Below are 20,077 nucleotides of genomic sequence, written 5' to 3'. Positions count from 1 at the left end.
CGACGAGCATTTGGCCGGTTTTACTTGGTCTATTTATTTTCGCGACCAAGTCTCAAAAAGGTGCCCAAACTGACCAGATGACCACCGGAAGGAATTGGGGATGACCTCCCCATACTCCCCCAGTGGTCACCAACCCCCTCCCACCCAAAAAAAAAAAAAACAACAACTTTAAAACATTTTTTTGCCAGCCTCTATGCCAGCCAGCTCCATGACAGCAGTATGCAGGTTCCTGGAGCAGATTTAAAGCCAGGTGCACTAAACTGCACGGAAGAATCCTTCCCTTACCGATCCCTTAGCGAATCGGTAAGGGAAGGGCATGCATGAAGGAAATCGCATGCACATGAGCTGCTCATTTGCACGTGAATTTCCTTCCCTAGGAGGGGAAGCCAGTCGGCCAGCTTGTAAGAAAAAAAAGGATCTTGCTGATCAGTTATGTTATGACTTACTTGTTCTGGAGTGCTGTATTTTGTGATACTGTTTTGAGAAATGTTCAATAAAGACTTCATACAAATTAAAAAAGTCCCTGCCGTGCATTTTCCCTTGATGGCTGTCCCTGACGTGCACTTCCCTTAATGGCCATCGTTCTCTTGATGGCCGTCTTTCTCCCCGAACGGGGAAATCAAAACTGTTTTTGCTCATAGCTTTTTTAGTAGTAACAGTGGGATTTGAACCGGCCACCTCTGCGTTACAAGACCAGTGATGTAACCACTTGGCCACAGCTCCACTTAGTTAGATGTCCCTCCCTTTTGATTATACCCCTTCAGGTCTCTCTCAGCCAATCACAGCACGTTTAACTGTCTGTGAGTGGCTGAGAGAGACCTGGAGGGCATAATCAAAAGGGAGGGGCATCCAAGTAAGTGGAGCTGTGGCCAAGTGGTTACATCACTGGTCTTGTAACGCACCGGTTCAAATCCCACGGTTATTACTAAAAAAGCTGTGAGCAAAAACAGTTTTGATTTTCCCGTTTGGGGAGAAAGACGGCCATCAAGGGAAGTGCATGTCGGGGATGGCCATGCATGGCAGGGACTTTTTTAAATTTGTATGGTCTTTATCGAACATTTCTCAAAACAGAAGCACAAAATACAGCACTTCAGAACAAGTAAAGTCATAACATAACTGATCAGCAAGATCTAAATATCCAGAAGTACCAGTGCACTACGAATGCTGGCCCCTCCCACGGCCAAATGCCTTGGATTTGGCCGGGTTTGAGATGGCCGGTTCCAGTTTCCATTATCGCTGAAAAACAAAGTCGGCCATCTCAAACCCGGCGATCTATGGCATTTGGCCGGCCCCAACCGTATTATTGAAACAAAAGATGGCCGGCCATCTTTTTTGATAATACGGTTCCGGACAGCTCTTTGCGGCGGCGCCAAAATAGATGGCCGGCCATCTATTTGGCTGGCGCCGTTCGATTATGCCCCTCATTGTCAACTGAATGAAGGAAATAGAATATTTCAAAGCCTGCACTGACTCAACGCTAATTTCAGTTGGGAGTATTTTGTGAGTCTCACCCATTTTGGCTGCTCCTTCACCTCGATCTTCACCTGAGCTTCTTGATAGATGCTCACCATTTCCATTAGGAGCTCAGCATCACGCCCCCAGATCAGCACCACAGGATGGGTCAGCCCCATGGCCTCCTGCAGCTATAGAAAAAAGAAGCAAGCAGACAAGGATGCCAGTTCTGTGATTAATGGAAGTACACGTAAAGAGATTCACCTGAGATAGCACCATGGGATGTGAATGGCCAGGGCCACCAAGAGCCAGAGCCGGGCCCGGGACAAGGCCGCTCCCGGGCCCCCCACCCACCCACCCCACCCGAGGTCATCCTCGCCACCGGGCCCCCCCACCCGAGATCACCGGGCCCTGAACTAACCTTAAACGCCTCCTTCCTTTCCTTTCACCACCTTCGCGGCAAGAAGCAGCAGGGCAGACCTCTCCTTCCTTCCGTGCTCTGCCCTCGCGGACGTTACGTCAGGCGAGGGCGGGACACGGAAGGAAGGAGTGGCCTGCCCTGCTGCTGCTTGCCGCGAAGGTGGTGAAAGGAAAGGAAGGAGGCGTTTAAGGTTAGTTAGTTCGGGAGCGACGGCGGGCGGGCCTGACTGCGGTGGCGCCCGAGCCTGGGGACTTTTGTCCCCCCCTCTCGGCGGCCCTGTGAATGGCCTCCCGCAGCCGCATACAAACAAAACACTTACCCGATTCATGCTTTTAAGCAGTTCCACAAAAAGAGATTTCCCCCCCTTCGAAGAACCTAACTCCTTGCCTTATGCAGTTAGAGCAAAATGTCTAACTCATGGCCTTATGGTTATCGAATAAAAACACTGCACTAAAATAGTACTGGATGCTACATTATATCACCATCTGTACTGTCAGCCCCTTTAAGGCATGACAAAATTAAGCAGTGCAAAAAAATATTTCCTGACACTGCCCTAGTTCTGTAACTTCTTTTCCAATGGGAAAATAAAGTGCATTATTGGTATTTAAAATATTTCTGTCTATTTAGCATCTTCAGTCTCATGTCATAAGGCTTCTGGCACTATTTTGGCTCTCTCTCTCTCTCTGAAACCAGCCTATCCATATTTATGCATGTTTTAGATTTACAGTCCACCCCTTGGCTGAATCTAAGTTGACTCTATCCCATTAAACCATGTTTGTCTATGTGTTCAGTGATTTTATTCTTTATAACAGTTTTCACTATTTTGCCCAGTACTGACATCAGGCTTATTGGTCTGTAATTTTCTGGATCACACCAGGATCCCTTTTTAAAATAGGCATTACATTGGCCACCCTCCAATCTTCAGGTACTATGGACAATTTTAACAACAGGTTATAGATCACTAACAGCAGATCTGCAATTTCATATTGGAGTTCTTTCAGTACTCAGGGGTGTATACCATCCAGACCAGGTGATTTACTACTCTGTCAATTTGGCTCAGGACATCTTCCAGGTTCACCGAGACTTCTTTCAGTTCCTCTGCATCATCATCCTTGAAAACCATCTTTGGTTCAGGTAGACTTCTCAGATCTTCTTCAGTAAAGACCGAGGCAAAGAATTCATTCAGCTTCTCTGCTATGGCCCTGTCCTTCTTGAGTGCCCCTTTGACTCCTTGGGGAGTTAACAGTCTCATGGATTCCCTCACAGGTTTTCTGCTTCTGATATACCTGAAAAAGTTATTACTATGAGTTTTTGCCTCTGAGGCAAGTTTCTCTTTGTATTCTCTTGTGGCCTTCTTTATCAATGCTTTGTATCTAACTTGCCGTTGCTTATGTTGCTTCTTGTTTTCCTCATTCTGATCTTTTTCCATATTCTGAAAGATGTTCTTTTGGCTCTAATAGCCTCTTTCACTTCTCTCTTTAACCATGCTGGCTGTTTGCTCTTCTTTCCACCTTTAATAATACGTGGAATACGTCAGGTCTGGGCTTCTAAAACAGTATTTTTAAACAACGTCCATGCTGATGTAAAGTCCTAACCTTTGTAGTTGAGCCTTTCAGCTTTCTTTTAAAAAACTTTTCCTTACTTTATCATAGTTACCCTTTTGAAAATTAAATACTGCTACAACAATTTCCTTAGTGACTGCAGTCCAGTTATTAAGTCAAATGTGATCACGGTTTCCCACCTCTTGTACTAACTCCTGCATTCCAATAAGGACTAGATCTAATAAAGCTCCCCCTCTTGTCGGTTCCTGGACCAGTTGCTCCAAGAGGCAGTCATTTATTCTGTCTAGGAATTTTACCTCCCTAGCACTCCCTGATGTGGCATTTAACCACTTAATACTGGGGCAATTGAAATCACCCATGATTATACCGTTGCCAAATTTGCTAGCTTTTCTCATTTCTGTTAACATATCTTCACCTGTCTGATCGTTCTGGCCTGACAGACAGTAGTATAGCCCTACACAAATATTCTTTCCCTTCACACATGGAATTTCTATTCATAGGGATTCCACACTGCTGTCTGTTTCATGCAGAATTTGTATTCTGTTTGACTCAATTCCCTCTTTAATATACAGCGCACCCTCCCCCCTCCAATTTGATCCACCCTATCACTGAAATATAATTTATACCCTGGTAATACAGTGTTCCATTCATTGTCTTCCTTCCTCCAGGGTCTCTGAGATACCTATCATATCTACTTCATTTAGTGCTATATATTCTAACTCTCCCATCTTATTTTTCAGTCTTCTAGCAACTGTATCAGACACTTCAAAGTGTGTTTTTTTTCCTTGCATCTACAAGCTGCTTAGAAGCTGACAGGGATAATTTGCAACCTTTGCTTTGTTCTACTCTTAAACACTCCTGGCTTTCTTTCACTTTGTTGAAACACTTCTATTGGGATTCTGGAAATGTCCTGTTATAATGGTATCTTTCAAGGACACCTCACTCTGAACCATGCGCTCCTGAGCGACTGTTGGCTTTTCCCCCGTTCTAATTTAAAAGCTTCTCTCTCTCCTTTTTAAAGGTTAATGACAGCAGCCTGGTTCTGTCCCAGTTAAGGTGGAGTCCATCCTTTCGGAATAGGCTCCCCTTTCCCCAGAATGCTGCCCAGTTCCTAACAAATCAAAATCCCTCCTCCCTACAACATTGTCACATCCACGCATTGAGACTTCAGAGCTCTGCCTGCCTCTTGGGTCCTGCACGTGGAATGGGAAGCACTTCTGAAAATGCTACCCTGCAGCTTCTATATTTTAGCTTTCTACCTAAGAGCCTAAATTTGGCTTCCAGGACCTCCATCCCACATTTTCCTATGTTGTTTGTACTCAATGTACCAAGACAGCCGACTCCTCCCCAGCACTGTCTAAAATCGTATCTAGGCGATCCTCATGCCCACCAGCCAACCAGGTATCTACATGCCTAATGATTGAATCTCCAACTAATATAGCCATCCTAACCCTGTCCTCATGGGTAGAAGTCCCTGGAGACACATCCTCAGTGCGAGAGGATATTGCATCCCTGGCTGGCAGATCACTTCCTGCCTACTACTACTACTTAACATTTCTAAAGCGCTACCAGGGTCACGCAGCACTGTACAATTTAACAAGGAAGGACAGTCCCTGCTTAAAGAAGCTTACAATCTAAAGGACAAAGTATGCAGTCAATCAAATTGAGGCAGTCTAGGTTTCCTGAATAGAGGTAAATGGTTATGTGCCGAAAGCTACATTGAAGAGGTGGGCTTTGAGCAAGGATTTGAAGATGGGCAGGAAGGGGGCTTGGCGTATGGGCTCAGGAAGTTTATTCCAAGCATAGGGTGAGGCGAGGCAGAAAGGGCGGAGCCTGGAGTTGGCGGTGGTAGAGAAGGGTACCAATGGGAGGGATTTGTCCTGTGAGCGGAGGTTATGGGTAGGAGTGTAAGGGGAGATGAGGGTAGAGAGGTAATGAGGGGCTGCAGATTGAGTGCATTTGTAGGTTAGTAGGAGAAGTTTGAACTTTATGCGGCATCTGATCGGGAGCCAGTGAAGTGACTTGAGGAGAGGGGTGATGTGAGTATATCAGTCCAGGTGGAAGATAAGACGCGCAGCAGAGTTCTGAACGGATTGAAGGGGGGATAGATGGTTAAGTGGGAGGCCAGTGAGGAGTAGGTTGCAGTAGTCAAGGCGAGAGGGGATAAGAGCGTGGATGAGAGTTCGGGTGGTGTGTTCGGACAGGAAGGGGCAAATTTTGCTGATGTTAAAGAGAAAGAAGTGACAGGTCTTCGCTGTCTGCTGGATATGGGCAGAGAAGGAGAGGAAGGAGTCGAAGATGACTCCGAGGTTGCAGGCTGATGAGACGGGGAGGATGAGGGTGTTATCGACTGAAATAGAGAGTGGAGGGAGAGGAGAAGTGGGTTTGGGTGGAAAGACAATGAGCTCAGTCTTGGCCATGTTCAGTTTCAGGTGGCAGTTGGACATCCAGGCAGCAATGTCGGATAGGCAGGCCGATACTGCCTCTCCAAGGTGATGCTCTCCCTTCAGTTGACCTTTCTGCTCCATGGCAGCACAGAGGTTGCCAGACTGGAGGTGGGACTTCTCTACTATGTCCCTGTAGGCCTCCTCTATAAACCTCTCCATCTGCCTCAGTTCCTCCATGTCTGCTACTCTAGCCTCCGGGGACCAGACCCGTTTGGGGACCAGACCCATTCTCTGAGTGCTAGGAGCTCTTTGCACCGAATACACATACATGACCTCTGACCAACTGGGAGATAATGAAACATGTGACAGTGCAAAAGACTGGAAAGCCCCCATCTCGCTGTTGGACTGCTGTCTGCACCTTATTACTGATAATTTCTTAATTAAGCTGCTAATGGAGTAGGAATTTGTAGACTGAAGTCCCCTATACTTGTTAGTTATATTCTAGGCTATGCTAATATTTAAGGTTTTTGATTATTTTTATTGTTATTTGTAGACCTGACTACTTCTAAGAGGTAATTACTGGTTGATAGAGATGCCCTAATTAACTTTCTAGGCTTCTAATTGGCTCAAGGGCCTACAAATCATAGATCAGGCCAGGGTGGGAATTAAACTCTAAACTGAGGTTTCCTGTGACTATCAGTTCTGCTGTACATTGATGCTATGGTAAACTCTAGAATACACCCAGCAGAGAATGCACACTGTCTTCCACAACAGCTAAACCAAAACGTTCTCAAATATCAAATTGAAAAGAAGTTGTATACTTAAAAATAGGAGGAAAAAGCCTCAAAGAGCTCTAGGCATCATAGCCCTCTGAGCTAAACACTTCATCATTGACTCCTATAATATTTTGTCTTGAAAAAATCAATCTCTTATTCAAAACAAATGTTTTTTAATGAATTCAGATTCAAATGGAGTCAATGCAAAATGTGCTTAGATAATACTTTACTTGGTCTTCACCTTCCTTCATGCTCCAGCTGAGACCCACGACCTAAGTTAGCCATCGTTTCGCCTCGCTTCCTCAGTGTCTATGGATCCAAAACGCTTCTAACGTTGTGCACATTTGGAGTTTTGGATCCATGGACCCTGAAAAAGCTAGATGAAGCTAGGTAAATGATGGCCAACGTAGGTCGTGGGTCTCAGCTGGAAACCGAAGGAAGGTGAAGACGAAGTAAAGTGCTAAAGTTAAGCGCTTTCTGTATTAACTTAATTTGAATCTGAATTCGTAAGAAAGAAAAACTGTTTTGAATAAGAAAGATTGTCTTGATAAAATGAAGCATTATAGGAGGTTTTTTGAGCCAATGATGAAGAGTGTTTAGCTCCGCGGGCTATGATGCCTGGAGTTCTTTGAGGCCTTTTCCTCCTATTTTTAAGTACACAACTTCTTTTCGATTTGGTAATTGAGAACTTTTTGGGTTAGATGTTGTCAAACTTTAGAACAGTCCCTTAAATGCTAGCCTATGGAACTGTAATAGAGACTTTAAATGCTAACAAACCAACTGCCCCATGCTAAGGACTAGCGCAGGCTGAGACAGACCCCGGCTACGTCGCTGCTCCATCCTAAGTGCTGGAACACACATGAACAAACCCTGCATATGTCACTGGGCTAAACCAAGACAGAGCCCTGTCTCAGTGTTCTGCCGTAAAACACAACAGAGAATTAGGGCAACACTTCACTCGCATCACTTTGTTTTTGAAGAATTAGCCCAGAGCATTGAATCTCCTTCTACCCCTTGCCCTCCAATGGTATGTCACGGCATGTGATATCACCCTACCTAACTCCATGGTTATCTTACATCATGTAATATCAACTGTCCTGCTCTATTAATCCCTCCCCCCACCTCTACTATGTTCTCTCACATTCTGCGACATTTTGCCATATTATTTCATGACCTGTGGTATCATCCCATCCGTACTTCATATTATCTCGTATGTCAGCGCCCTGGGATCTCATGGTATGCATTGTCTGTACCTGGTAAAAGGCTTCTTCGTCATCTGTGATGTCGAAGAGAATGGCCGCTGCTCCTCTTTCCCCTGCCAGTTTTGCCTGTTTCAGGAGCAGAAAGAAAGCCTGAGCACAAACCGCAATCACATGTAATTAGGACCAGTTACACAATAAACAGGAGGCAGACAGAAATACTTACAAGGCAGCTCAAAAGATATTGGATTTGGGGGTCAGGCAACAGCAGGTAAGGAGAGGTATGGGAGCACCGCACAGATCAGATAGGATTGGTATACCTCTCAGTGGCGTGTTGGTGATTTTTCGGAAAGATTTTGCCTACGTTTCCTTGCTGCAGTGTCAATGCTCATGAACCCAGAGGCTGGCAGAGATGATTTCTCTCCTATGCTCCCGTGCCTCAGACTCTGCAGTATGCAGTGCCGGCACAAAGCATGGGCAGCCTGTAATCTATTGGCTTCTCTGGGAAACTGTAGACTTTCTGGTCGATACTGAACATCTGCCTTTCTCCTGTGCCAGGGAAGAGGGGATACCGCTCAGCTGTAACGCTGATCGTCCCTGGCAATCTCTGCACTCAGCCCACGTTCCCCTAATCTTCCTTTGACAAGTGTATTCTCATCCCGCTGCACTGACTGCTTTACAAAAAATAAAATACAAAGCATTCAACATCCCTGCAAGCCTGGAGCTCTCCTGTTGAGAAGTGCAAGTGCTTCCAGGACTGAGCAGCCATTGAATGCGACCCCATTCCTATCTCTGCTGGCTGGAGCAAATCAGTAAAGAACAGGAAAGTTTTTCTACATCTCTTCCTCTCCATCTACAGTATGTGCCACATCAGGAATTAGAAAACCACCGTGGAGGGAGATGAAAGAAAGAAGAGACTGGTCAATCATTACATTTTAGACCTGTCAATAGAACTCCTTTATTGGCAAAAATATCAGAGGCTATTTTTTATTTTTGTTACATTTGTACCCCACGCTTTCCCACTCATGGCAGGCTCAATGCGGCTTACATGGGGCAATGGAGGGTTAAGTGACTTGCCCAGAGTCACAAGGAGCTGCCTGTGCCTGAAGTGGGAATCGAACTCAGTTCCTCAGTTCCCCAGTACCAAAGTCCACCACCCTAACCACTAGGCCACTCCTCCACTCTTGCTACTATTTGAGATTCTACATGGAATGTTGCTATTCCACTAGCAACATTCCATGTAGAAGTCGGCCCTTGCAGATCACCAATGTGGCCGCGCAGGCTTCTACATGGAATGTTGCTAGTAGAATAGCAACATTCCATGTAGAATCTCCAATAGTAGCAACGTTCCAAGTAGAATCTCTAATAGTAGCAACATTCCATGTAGAATCTCCAATAGTTTGCGTGTAGAATCTCCAATATCAACATTCCATGTAGAATCTCCAATAGTAGCAACATTCCATGTAGAATCTCCAATAGTATCTATTTTATTTTTGTTACATTTGTACCCTGCGCTTTCCCACTCATGGCAGGCTCAATGCGGCTTACATGGGGCAATGGAGGGTTAAGTGACTTGCCCAGAGTTCCACTAGCAACATTCCATGTAGAAGTCGGCCCTTGCAGATCACTAATGTGGCCGTGCAGGCTTCTGCTTCTGTGAGTCTGACGTCCTGCACGTATCAGACTCACAGAAACTGAAGCCTGCGCAGCCTTCTACATGGAATGTTGCTAGTGGAATAGCAACATGCCATGTAGAATCTCCAATAGTAGCAACATTCCATGTAGAATCTCCAATAGTATCTATTTTATTTTTGTTACATTTATACCCTGCGCTTTCCCACTCATGGCAGGCTCAATGCGGCTTACATGGGGCAATGGAGGGTTAAGTGACTGGCCCAGAGTAACAAGGAGCTGCCTGTGCCTGAAGTGGGAATCGAACTCAGTTCCTCAGGACCAAAGTCCACCACCCTAACCACTAGGCCACTCCTCCACTGTTGCTACTATTTGAGATTCTACATGGAATGTTGCTATTCCACTAGTAACATTCCATGTAGAAGTCGGCCCTTGCAGATCACCAATGTGGCCGCGCAGGCTTCTACATGGAATGTTGCTAGTGGAATAGCAATATGCCATGTAGAATCTCCAATAGTAGCAACAGAACCTCAAATAGTAGCAACATTCCATGTAGAATCTCCAATAGTATCTATTTTATTTTTGTTACATTTGTACCCTGCACTTTCCCACTCGTGGCAGGCTCAATGCGGCTTAAATGGGGCAATGGAGGGTTAAGTGACTTGCCCACCCCCTCCGAAGGGACACCACCTTGTAAGTGGTGGAGGGGCTTCCGTGTTTCAATGACTCAGAGGGCTATGCTGAAGGGTTACCCATATCAGACAGGCCTTTGAGGAGAAACCAGACAAAGAGTGTCCCAAATTAGGGAGAGAGGAAAGATGGTGACCTGAAGCTCGTACACTCAACTGCCCAGCTGTCCTCTGAAGTTCAGTTTTTGTTCACTTGAAATTTCCTCTCTGCATTGCAGTTGCCTTAACAGAGGAAGGGGACAATGGGGGGTCAGCCGCCGATGACCAGCGTTTTGTCCCCTGTGCAGCAAGTGTGGGACCGCTGTGTGACGAGCTGCCCATAGATGACTGGGTTGATGAGTCCTTTGATTAGCGCCGACGAAGGAGCGTCGATGCTCTTGGACCTAGAAACAACTTCATCGCTCAAAAATCATTTAACCACCATGCCCAAAGGAGTGGAGGAGTGAGTCAGGAGTGTATGCTGAAACGGAAGTCGTTTGCAGCTGAACCCGTGTCGGCGGTGCTACTCCTAAACCCTTAAGAGTTATCAGCTTGGAGTTTTTGGCTCCCGTGGAGGTTGCAGTGAATGTCATCTGGAGGGTGCTCCAGGACCTGACGGTGGTAGAGAATGACTTTGCTTCAGATATAGTCTTGTTAAGGAGCCACATGGATAATCTAATCGAATCCTTTGAGAATATACAGCAAATGAAGTTCTACTGAAGTAGGAAACGGTTAAGATTTGAAAATGATAAAAGATCAGAAAAATTTGAACAAAATGAATATTGTTATAGATGATTAATATCGAGATTGTTGTTTTCCCAGAGTTCCGGGTATGACTCCTAATGTTTTTTTTCCTCTGAAATGATTCCTCTTAATATATTAATTCAAAAGGAGTGAAGCCTGTGAAACTGGGATTACTTTAATCAGCGGGAATTGGATTGGAGATTCAAGGGTTTGTATTGTTAAACAATTTCTGGTTTTAAAAGGGAAAAAAAAATGAAATCAGGTGTATTACTTTCACTAATATTGGACAATAAGTATGTTTCCAATGAAACTGATGGACTATGCACTGTTATGGTCTTGAAGAAACCAACCAGATGATCAATGTGTAATAATGATTTAGATAAATAATAACTGGGGATAATCGGGTTAATACCACGTTTTCTTTGTTTGCTGTTGCTTAGATTGATCTCCTTGTCTTGTTTCACTCTCCCTATTTATTTTGTGGTCTAAGAAAGAGAAAGATTGTATAAAATCCATTTATCTTGTTGAGATTGTTTTTTTCTTCTAATATTGTTTTAATGTACAATCATCTCTGTTTTACTGTTTTGCAAGTGATCCTTGTAAAATGAAAAAATTATAAATAAATGATTTAAAAAAAAGTGACTTGCCCAGAGTCACAAGGAGCTGCCTGTGCCTGAAGTGGGAATCGAACTCAGTTCCTCAGTTCCCCAGGACCAAAGTCCACCACCCTAACCACTAGGCCATTCCTGTGGCTGTATTGTTAACAGGCTTTTTAGGACATCAAAATTGTTTAAGCCCATTACAGCTTGGGTTTAGATCCTCCCAGAGCCCCAAATTTGTATTTTTTTGCTCTTGAGTTAGATGTTAAAACCTCTCTAGAGGAAAAGATATGATCTTATTATAGTCTGATTTAACAGCAGCACTTGTCACAGTGGATTATAATATTTTGCTTTATAAATTAAGTGCTTTTGGCATTTCTGGATGAGTTTTAAAATAGTTCACTGAATTTTTATTTAACAGACATTACCTTGGTAAAATGAAAGACTCCCTGTCAGAGAGCTGGATAACTCAGTGTGGAGTTCCCCAGGCCTTCCCACTTTTGCCTGTATTATTCAGTATGTACATGAGGTCATGGCACAACAAATATTGCATTCAGTTCTGGTTGCTGTATCTCAAAAAAGATATGGCAGAATTAGAAAAGGTTCAAAGAAGAGCGACCAAAATGATAAAGGGGATGGAACTCCTCTCGTATGAGGATAGGCTAAAGAGGTCAGGGCTCTTCAGCTTGGAAAAGAGATGGCTGAGGGGGGATATAGTAACATAGATGACGGCAGAAAAAGACCAGTGAATATATTTTCCATATAAAACTGTTTATCGGACTAATTCAACAATCTTCCATAGTCATGTGTCTCTATGTCTTGTATCTTATTCAAAACTAATTATCCCAAAACCTCAGTGATGTTAATCACTGCAACTTCAACTGCAGTGATATAATTAACATCAAAATCTTCATCGGTTCTTTAACATTTAACATTCTTTATATTTTTGAAAGTTTTTTTCACTTATCTCATCTCATTGTCGGACCCAGGGGGAAAACTGTCTGACATGCACGTTTCGCCCAAACCTGGGCTGCCTCAAGGACCTTCCCCCGGTCTTTTCGTTAGCGTCAGCTTAGCAAAAGAAACTAACGAAAAGACTGGGGGAAGGTCCTTGAGGCAGCCCAGGTTTGGGCGAAACGTGCATGTCGGACAGTTTTCCCCTGGGTCCGACAATGAGATGAGATAAGTGAAAAAAACTTTCAAAAATATAAAGAATGTTAAATGTTAAAGAACCGATGAAGATTTTGATGTTAATTATATCACTGCAGTTGAAGTTGCAGTGATTAACATCACTGAGGTTTTGGGATAATTAGTTTTGAATAAGATACAAGACATAGAGACACATGACTATGGAAGATTGTTGAATTAGTCCGATAAACAGTTTTATATGGAAAATATATTCACTGGATTTCAGAAATATAGATTGTATGGTGACAGGAGGTCCAGTTCTAGAATTATAAATTTGCCTTGTTATCCAGCTGGCAGAAAAAGACCTGCACGGTCCATCTAGTCTGCCCACGATAAACTCATATGTGTATACCTTACCTTGATTTGTACCTGTCTTTTTCAGGGCACAGACCGTATAAGTCTGTCCAGCAGTATTTCCCGCCTCCCAACCACCAGTCCCGCCTCCCATCACCGGCTCTGGCACAGACCCCGTATAAGTCTGCCCTCCCCTATCCTAGCCTCTCAACCACCAACCCCTCTTCCCCCCGCCACCCAATTTCAGCTAAGCTTCTGTGGATCCATTCCTTCTGCACAGGATTCCTTTATGCCTATCCCACGCACGTTTGAATTTCGATATGATTGAGGTCTACAAAATCCTGAGTGGTATATTAGTGAATCGATTTTTTACTCGTTCCAAAAGTACAAAAACTAGGGGACACTCAAGGAAGTTACATGAAATAATTTTAAAACAAACGGGAGGAAATATTTTTTCACACAATGAATAGTTAAGCTCTGAAACTCTTTGCTGAAGGATGTGGTAACAGTGTAGCGTATCTGGGTTTAAAAAAAGGTTTCGACAAGTTCCTGGAGGAAAAGTCCATAGTCTGCTTTGAGATAAACATGGGGAAGTTACTGCTTGCCCTGGGATTGGTAGCATTGAATGTTGCCACTGTTTGGGTTTCTGCCAGGTACTTGTGACCTGGCTTGGCCACTGTTGGAAACAGGATACTGGGTTAGATGGACCATTGGTCTGACCCAGTTTGGCTATTCTTACGTTCATTTTGACCACAGGTTTTCTGCTTTTGATATTAAGTTCTAGTTGTACGCCGATGATATGTTTCTTTTAATTCCCATGGATGTCAATTTGACCTCTACTCTGTCTAGAGTGACTGACAGTAATTTGATTATTGAAAACCGTACATCTAAACTCAAAGGTAAGACAAAATTATTTTGGTTGAGCTATTCTGATCAGCATGCTCCAGAAGAGTTAATTTTGCCAGACGGGCTGTTACTTTAAGTAAAATATTTATTTTATTTGTATCCCACATTTTCCCACCTATTTGCAGCCTCAATGTGGCTTATATAGTACCGGTAAAGGCGTTCACCAATTCCGGTATGAACAAATACAATAATGTTGTGGTAGAATAAGGTTCGTGTGTACAGATACATTAGGGAATCGTAGAGAGGACGAGTTATTATATGTCCATTACGAGCAAAGGTTTCGTTGTGTTGCAGGGTACAGGCATTTAAGTTGGGTCGGTAGGGTATGCCTTTTTGAACAGGTTAGTTTTTAATGATTTCCGGAAGTTTAGGTGATCATACGTTGTTTTCAAGTTGTTTACATCTAAAGTTCTGGGAATTCTTCTGGACACATTTTCCTTCGAACCACAGGTTAATTGTGAGAACTGCTTTTTGGGGGGTTTTTTTAATGTCACCTTCATACTATTCGTCCTTTATTTTCTGAAGATCATTTTTCTTTATTGGTTCAGGCACTTGGTTTGTCATATCTCAATTACTGCAATAGCTCGTACTCAACTATTGTGGTTAAACTTTGTTCTAAACTTTGGATACTTCAAAATACTGCAAGTCTGACACAGCTACTCCTGCCTTGATTCACTACATTAGTTGCCTATGCAGGCTTGTATCAGTTTTAAGTTGGCTTGAAGGTGCCTTCGCTCCAAGTGCACAGAGTTTCCAGGTGCTTTTTGGCTAGGATCAGGCGACCCTCAGGGGGAGGAATGCTGGCTTCGGCCTAACCCCTGGTAAGCCTTTCCTCAGCTGAGAGGTGCCCAGCTCTACCACCGGCTGCCTTTCAGGTGCTGTGGAGGACTTGCAGCTCATCTGCATATCCTTACAGCCTTCTCCGGAGTGACACCCAGGTCCACTCCGATCCACTCAGGGCCTCTGCTCTAGGTGCTGAATCTTGCTAAAGTACCTCAGTCATTTATGGCCCCTATTCATATTCTCTTCCTAGCCCTGCCCCTTCCTAATCTTTTCCCTCACCCCCTACCTCTCTCCGCTACAGGAACTCACTGCCCATCCATCGACTTCATCACCTCACCTTCTCTCCTACCCTCTTCCTCCCTCTTGGCTTTTAATCTCCGCCTCTTTCTTCCGTCCATTTTGCCTTCCCCATTCCACCTAAATACCTCTCGCCTTCGACTCCTTCATGGCCACACCTCTCCTACTCTCCTCCGCTCTCTTTTACTCCTTCTCTTACTCTCAGCCGGTGACATCAATCCCAATCCTGGCCCCCCTCACCAACTATTATCCCAACTCTACAGATCTCACCGCGACCTCTCTAACCTCATCTCTATTTCTCTACTCCCCTCCTCTTCTCTGCCCTTCTCTTGCGCCCTATGGAATGCCCGCTCTATCTGTAACAAACTCGCCTATATCCATGACCTCTTTATCTCGCGTCACCTCCATCTGCTCGCCATAACAGAAACCTGGCTCTGCCCTGATGACTCTGCTTCAGTCGCAGCCCTGTGCCATGGCGGTTATCTATTTTCACATACTCCTCGCCCTGCTGGCCGTGGGGGCGGTGTTGGACTACTTCTCTCTCCCTCCTCCAGATTTCAACCCCTTCTTCCACCTCAATCTCACTGTTTTTCCTCCTTTGAAGTCCACTCTATCCGCCTTTTCTCTCCTCTGCCTCTTCGAATAGCGGTCATTTATCGTCCCCCTGATAAGTCCCTTTCATCCTTTCTCAGTGACTTTGATGCCTGGCTTGCCTTCTTCCATGATCCTTCCTCCCCCTCTCTCATCCTTGGTGACTTTAATATTCCTGCTAATGATCCTTCCAACTCTTATATTTCCAAGTTACTCGCTTTAACGTCCTCCTTTAATCTCCAACTATGCTCCACCTCCCCCACTCATCAAAATGGTCACTGTCTTGATCTCATCTTCTCCTCCAACTGTTCACCTACTAGTTTCCTTGCCTCTGATCTTCCCCTCTCTGATCACCATCTTATAACTTTCACACTTAAATCTCCTCCCTCCCAGTCCCATCCTATCTAATTTATCTAGGAATCTTCACGATATTGACCCTACATCTCTATCCTCCCATGTTTCAAACCTCCTCTCTACTGTGGCACCATCCACATCTGTCAACGAGGCTGTTTCTTCTTACAACAATACTCTATCCTCTGCCTTAGACACTCTTGCACCTTTGATGACCCGCCCTGTAAGGCGTACAAAACCCCAACCTTGGCTGACTTCTAATATCCGCTACCTACGTTCCTGTACCCGCTCCGCCGAACACCTCTGGCGGAAATCTCGGGCCCTTGCTGATTTCTTACACTTTAAGTTCATGCTGACCTCCTTCCAATCTGCTCTTTTACGTGCCAAACAGGATTATTATATCCAACTGACCAACTCTCTTGGCTCTAATCCTCGACTTCTCTTCACCACATTGAACTCTTTCCTCAAGGTGCCCCCTCCCCCAACTCCCCCTTCATTATCTCCTCAGACCCTTGCTGAATTCTTTCACAACAAGGTTGAAAAGATAAACCTTGCTTTCTCTACCTCACCACCTCTCCCTCCACTAGTCCGTTCCCCTCTCTCTCCTTCCCCTCATTCCCTTTCCTCCTTTCCTGAAGTTACTATTGAGGAAACTACACTTCTCCTTTCTTCCTCAAAATGTACCACCTGTTCCTCTCATCCCATTCCCACCCACCTTCTTAATGCCATCTCTCCTGCTCGTATTCCTTTTATCTGTCACATTCTCAACCTCTCACTTCCCACTGCGACTGTCCCTGCTGCCTTTAAACATGCTGTGGTCACACCTCTCCTTAAGAAGCCTTCACGCGACCCTACTTGTCCCTCTAATTACCGACCCATCTCCCTCCTTCCTTTTCTCTCCAAATTACTTGAGCGTGCTGTTCACCGCCGCTGCCTTGATTTTCTCTCCTCACATGCTATTCTTGACCCACTACAATCTGGTTTTCGCCCTCTCCACTCAACCGAAACTGCGCTTACTAAAGTCTCCAATGACCTGACCTATTACTGGGCTAAATCCAGAGGTCAATATTCCATCCTCATTCTTCTTGATCTTTCCGCTGCTTTTGACACTGTCGATCACAGCATACTTCTCGATACCCTGTCCTCACTTGGATTCCAGGGCTCTGTCCTTTCCTGGTTCTCTTCCTACCTCTCCCTCCGCACCTTTAGTGTTCACTCTGGTGGATCCTCTTCTACTTCTATCCCTCTGCCTGTCGGCGTACCTCAGGGTTCTGTTCTTGGTCCCCTCCTCTTTTCTATCTACACTTCTTCCCTTGGTTCATTAATCTCATCCCATGGCTTTTCCTACCATCTCTATGCTGATGACTCCCAAATCTACCTTTCTACCCCTGATATCACACCTTGCATCCAAACCAAAGTTTCAGCGTGCTTGTCTGACATTGCTGTCTGGATGTCTCAATGCCACCTGAAATTAAACATGACCAAAACCGAGCTTCTCATTTTTCCCCCCCAAACCCACCTCCCCACTCCCCCCATTTTCTATTTCTGTTGATGGCTCTCTCATTCTCCCTGTCTCCTCAGCTTGAAACCTTGGGGTCATCTTTGACTCTTTTCTCTCCTTCTCTGCTCATATCCAGCAGATTGCCAAGACCTGTTGTTTCTTTCTTTACAACATCTGTAAAATCCGCCCCTTTCTTTCCGAGCACTCTACCAAAACCCTCATCCACACCCTTGTCACCTCTCATTTAGACTACTGCAATCTGCTTCTTGCTGGCCTCCCACTTTGAGGCATATTTTCAAAGCACTTTGGGAGGCTAAGTGCTTTGAAAATGAGCATACTTGTCACCTCTCCCCTCTCCAATCGGTTCAAAACTCTGCTGCCCGTCTCATCTTCCGCCAGGGTCGCTTTACTCATACTACCCCCTCTCCTCAAGACCCTTCACTGGCTCCCTATCCGTTTTCGCATCCTGTTCAAACTTCTTCTACTAACCTATAAATGTACTCACTCTGCTGCTCCCCAGTATCTCTCCACACTCGTCCTTCCCTACACCCCTTTCCGTGCACTCCGCTCCATGGATAAATCCTTCTTATCTGTTCCCTTCTCCACTACTGCCAACTCCAGACTTCGCGCCTTCTGTCTCGCTGCACCCTACGCCTGGAATAAACTTCCTGAGCCCCTACGTCTTGCCCCATCCTTGGCCACCTTTAAATCTAGACTGAAAGCCCACCTCTTTAACATTGCTTTTGACTCGTAACCACTCGCCTCCACCTACCCTCCTCTCTTCCTTCCCGTTCACATTAATTGATTTGATTACTTTATTTATTTTTTTGTCTATTAGATTGTAAGCTCTTTGAGCAGGGACTGTCTTTCTTCTATGTTTGTGCAGTGCTGCGTATGCCTTGTAGCGCTATAGAAATGCTAAATAGTAGTACTAGTACCCGTTACTTAATTGGCGTATTTTCATTCCCTGTGGGAGCCTGCAACTCCTGTTTACTTTCCTTCAGTGTCCGGTTTGATATAACAAGGTTCTAGTGAATTCAGTTTGTTATCAGGCTATTCAAATCTGATCCTCTCTACCAAAAGAATTAAGAACTTTGAATTCTTCACTTTCCTTTCGCAAATGTTTAGACATATCTGTTTAAGAAATACTTATTGTTAACTTCTTTTTTTTCCATTTCTAATGTTATCTGCTTTGAACTGTATAGGGAGTTTGTGAAATACAAGTGATCCATTACATCACATTACAAAACATAATAATCCTGCTAATGGAGGAGACTAGGTTACTCTAAACTTTCTTGTAGTAACACCTGTTCAGCACCATCAATGTGGCCTGCTATTTTCCTGACCAACGCTAGATGGCACATGGAACCTTCCTGTAGAGACTGGACTGAAATTTGTCCCTGTCCCTTTCCCAACTCGGAATAACTTCCGGCTCATGGGCTCATCTTTTGCGGACTATAAAACTGAAGTACAGTCCCCCAGAGCCTGGCCACACCCAGCAGGCTCCATTCATCTCGGATCTAATGGTACCACACAGATTTTTACAGCAGGGCAGGGAGCAGATGAGTCGTGGATTCTTGCCAAGTCTGAAGACTCCTAAAACATGGTGATGCAGGGAGAACAAGGGATCTGGGAGTACCTGTGGCAGGTAAAGCCCAGGATTCAGCCCTGCTGAACCAGTCCAAGTCATTAAAACTACCATGGCCCCACAGCCATAGTCTCTATAAAGCCAGCAGCGCAATTTATGAGTTGACAGATACGATGAGAAAGCAACACCAGGCCTACTAATGACACTTGTGGCTCAGGTCTCCCCTCCCTCTGAGATTTCTGAAAAGGGTTCATCTTTCTCTTGCTTGCACAACTTTGGGCAGGATTCACATTTTTCCCCTACAATTTCAGGTGGTGGTCAGGTTTTTTCATTAACTTCTCGGAGTCTTCACAGGTGTTCCTACATCCCTTAACCTTCCGACTCTCCCACCCCACTTCATTCCCTTTTAGCCTTGCATACTACATAAGAATAGCCATACTGGGTGAGATCAATGATCCATCTAGCCCAGTATCCTGCTTCTAACAGTGGTCAATCCAGGTCACAAGTACGTGGCAGAAACCCAAACAGTAGAAACAGTCCATGCTTCCAATCCCAGGGCAAATATGGACTTTTCCAAACCTTTTTAAAACCCTGATACTCTAACCGCTATTACCACATCCTCTGGCAGCGAGTTCCTGAGCTTAACTATTCTTCTGAGTGAAAAAAATATTTCCGTCTATTTGTTTTAAAAAGTATTTCCGCATACATGACGGCAGTCCTCAGAGGTCGAGCCGCAAAGAAGCGATTTTTGAAGACCTGAGATCCTTACTTGGCTACCTTGTCTATGAGAGTTCGTTCTGTGTTGTTGAACGATTTGGATGCCTCGTGCTTGGGTACTTCGTTGGGAATGTTTTCTATTGTTTGTTACATACCTATCATCGTTTTTCCTGTGTGCGTAAGGCCAGAGAATTATTGCTGTACTTTTGTATGCTCACATTCTGTGCATTCATTGGCCTGGTTTGGGGGGGGGGGGGGGGGAAGAAAATATAATACTTTGGTCATCCTTTTATATGCTGAGTTTTGTTGTTCTTTTCTGTACTGTGTAGTTATTCCGTTCTATTTCTATCACTGAATAAAGATATTTCAACATAAAAGTATTTCCATGTCAATTCATTGAGTGTCCCTTGGTCTTTGTACT

General features: G+C 44.6%; 1 protein-coding gene across 1 annotated transcript in view; it reads right to left on the bottom strand.

Moving 5' to 3' along the window:
• The window catches only part of RNF43 (ring finger protein 43), a 162,539-nt gene that overhangs the window by 44,379 nt on the left and 98,083 nt on the right, over positions 1-20,077 (bottom strand). The window contains exons 4-5 of the mRNA XM_030222590.1: positions 7,852-7,926; positions 1,512-1,643 (exon numbers count right to left, since the gene is read on the bottom strand). Of these exons, the coding sequence (XP_030078450.1) occupies positions 1,512-1,643; positions 7,852-7,926 (207 nt within the window). The remainder of the gene's footprint in view (positions 1-1,511; positions 1,644-7,851; positions 7,927-20,077) is intronic.

This window comes from Microcaecilia unicolor, chromosome 13 (assembly GCF_901765095.1).
Source record: "Microcaecilia unicolor chromosome 13, aMicUni1.1, whole genome shotgun sequence".
Lineage (NCBI taxonomy): Eukaryota > Metazoa > Chordata > Amphibia > Gymnophiona > Siphonopidae > Microcaecilia > Microcaecilia unicolor.
The sequence above is the reverse complement of the archived record's forward strand: the minus strand, read 5'-3'. Positions and strand labels throughout refer to the sequence as shown.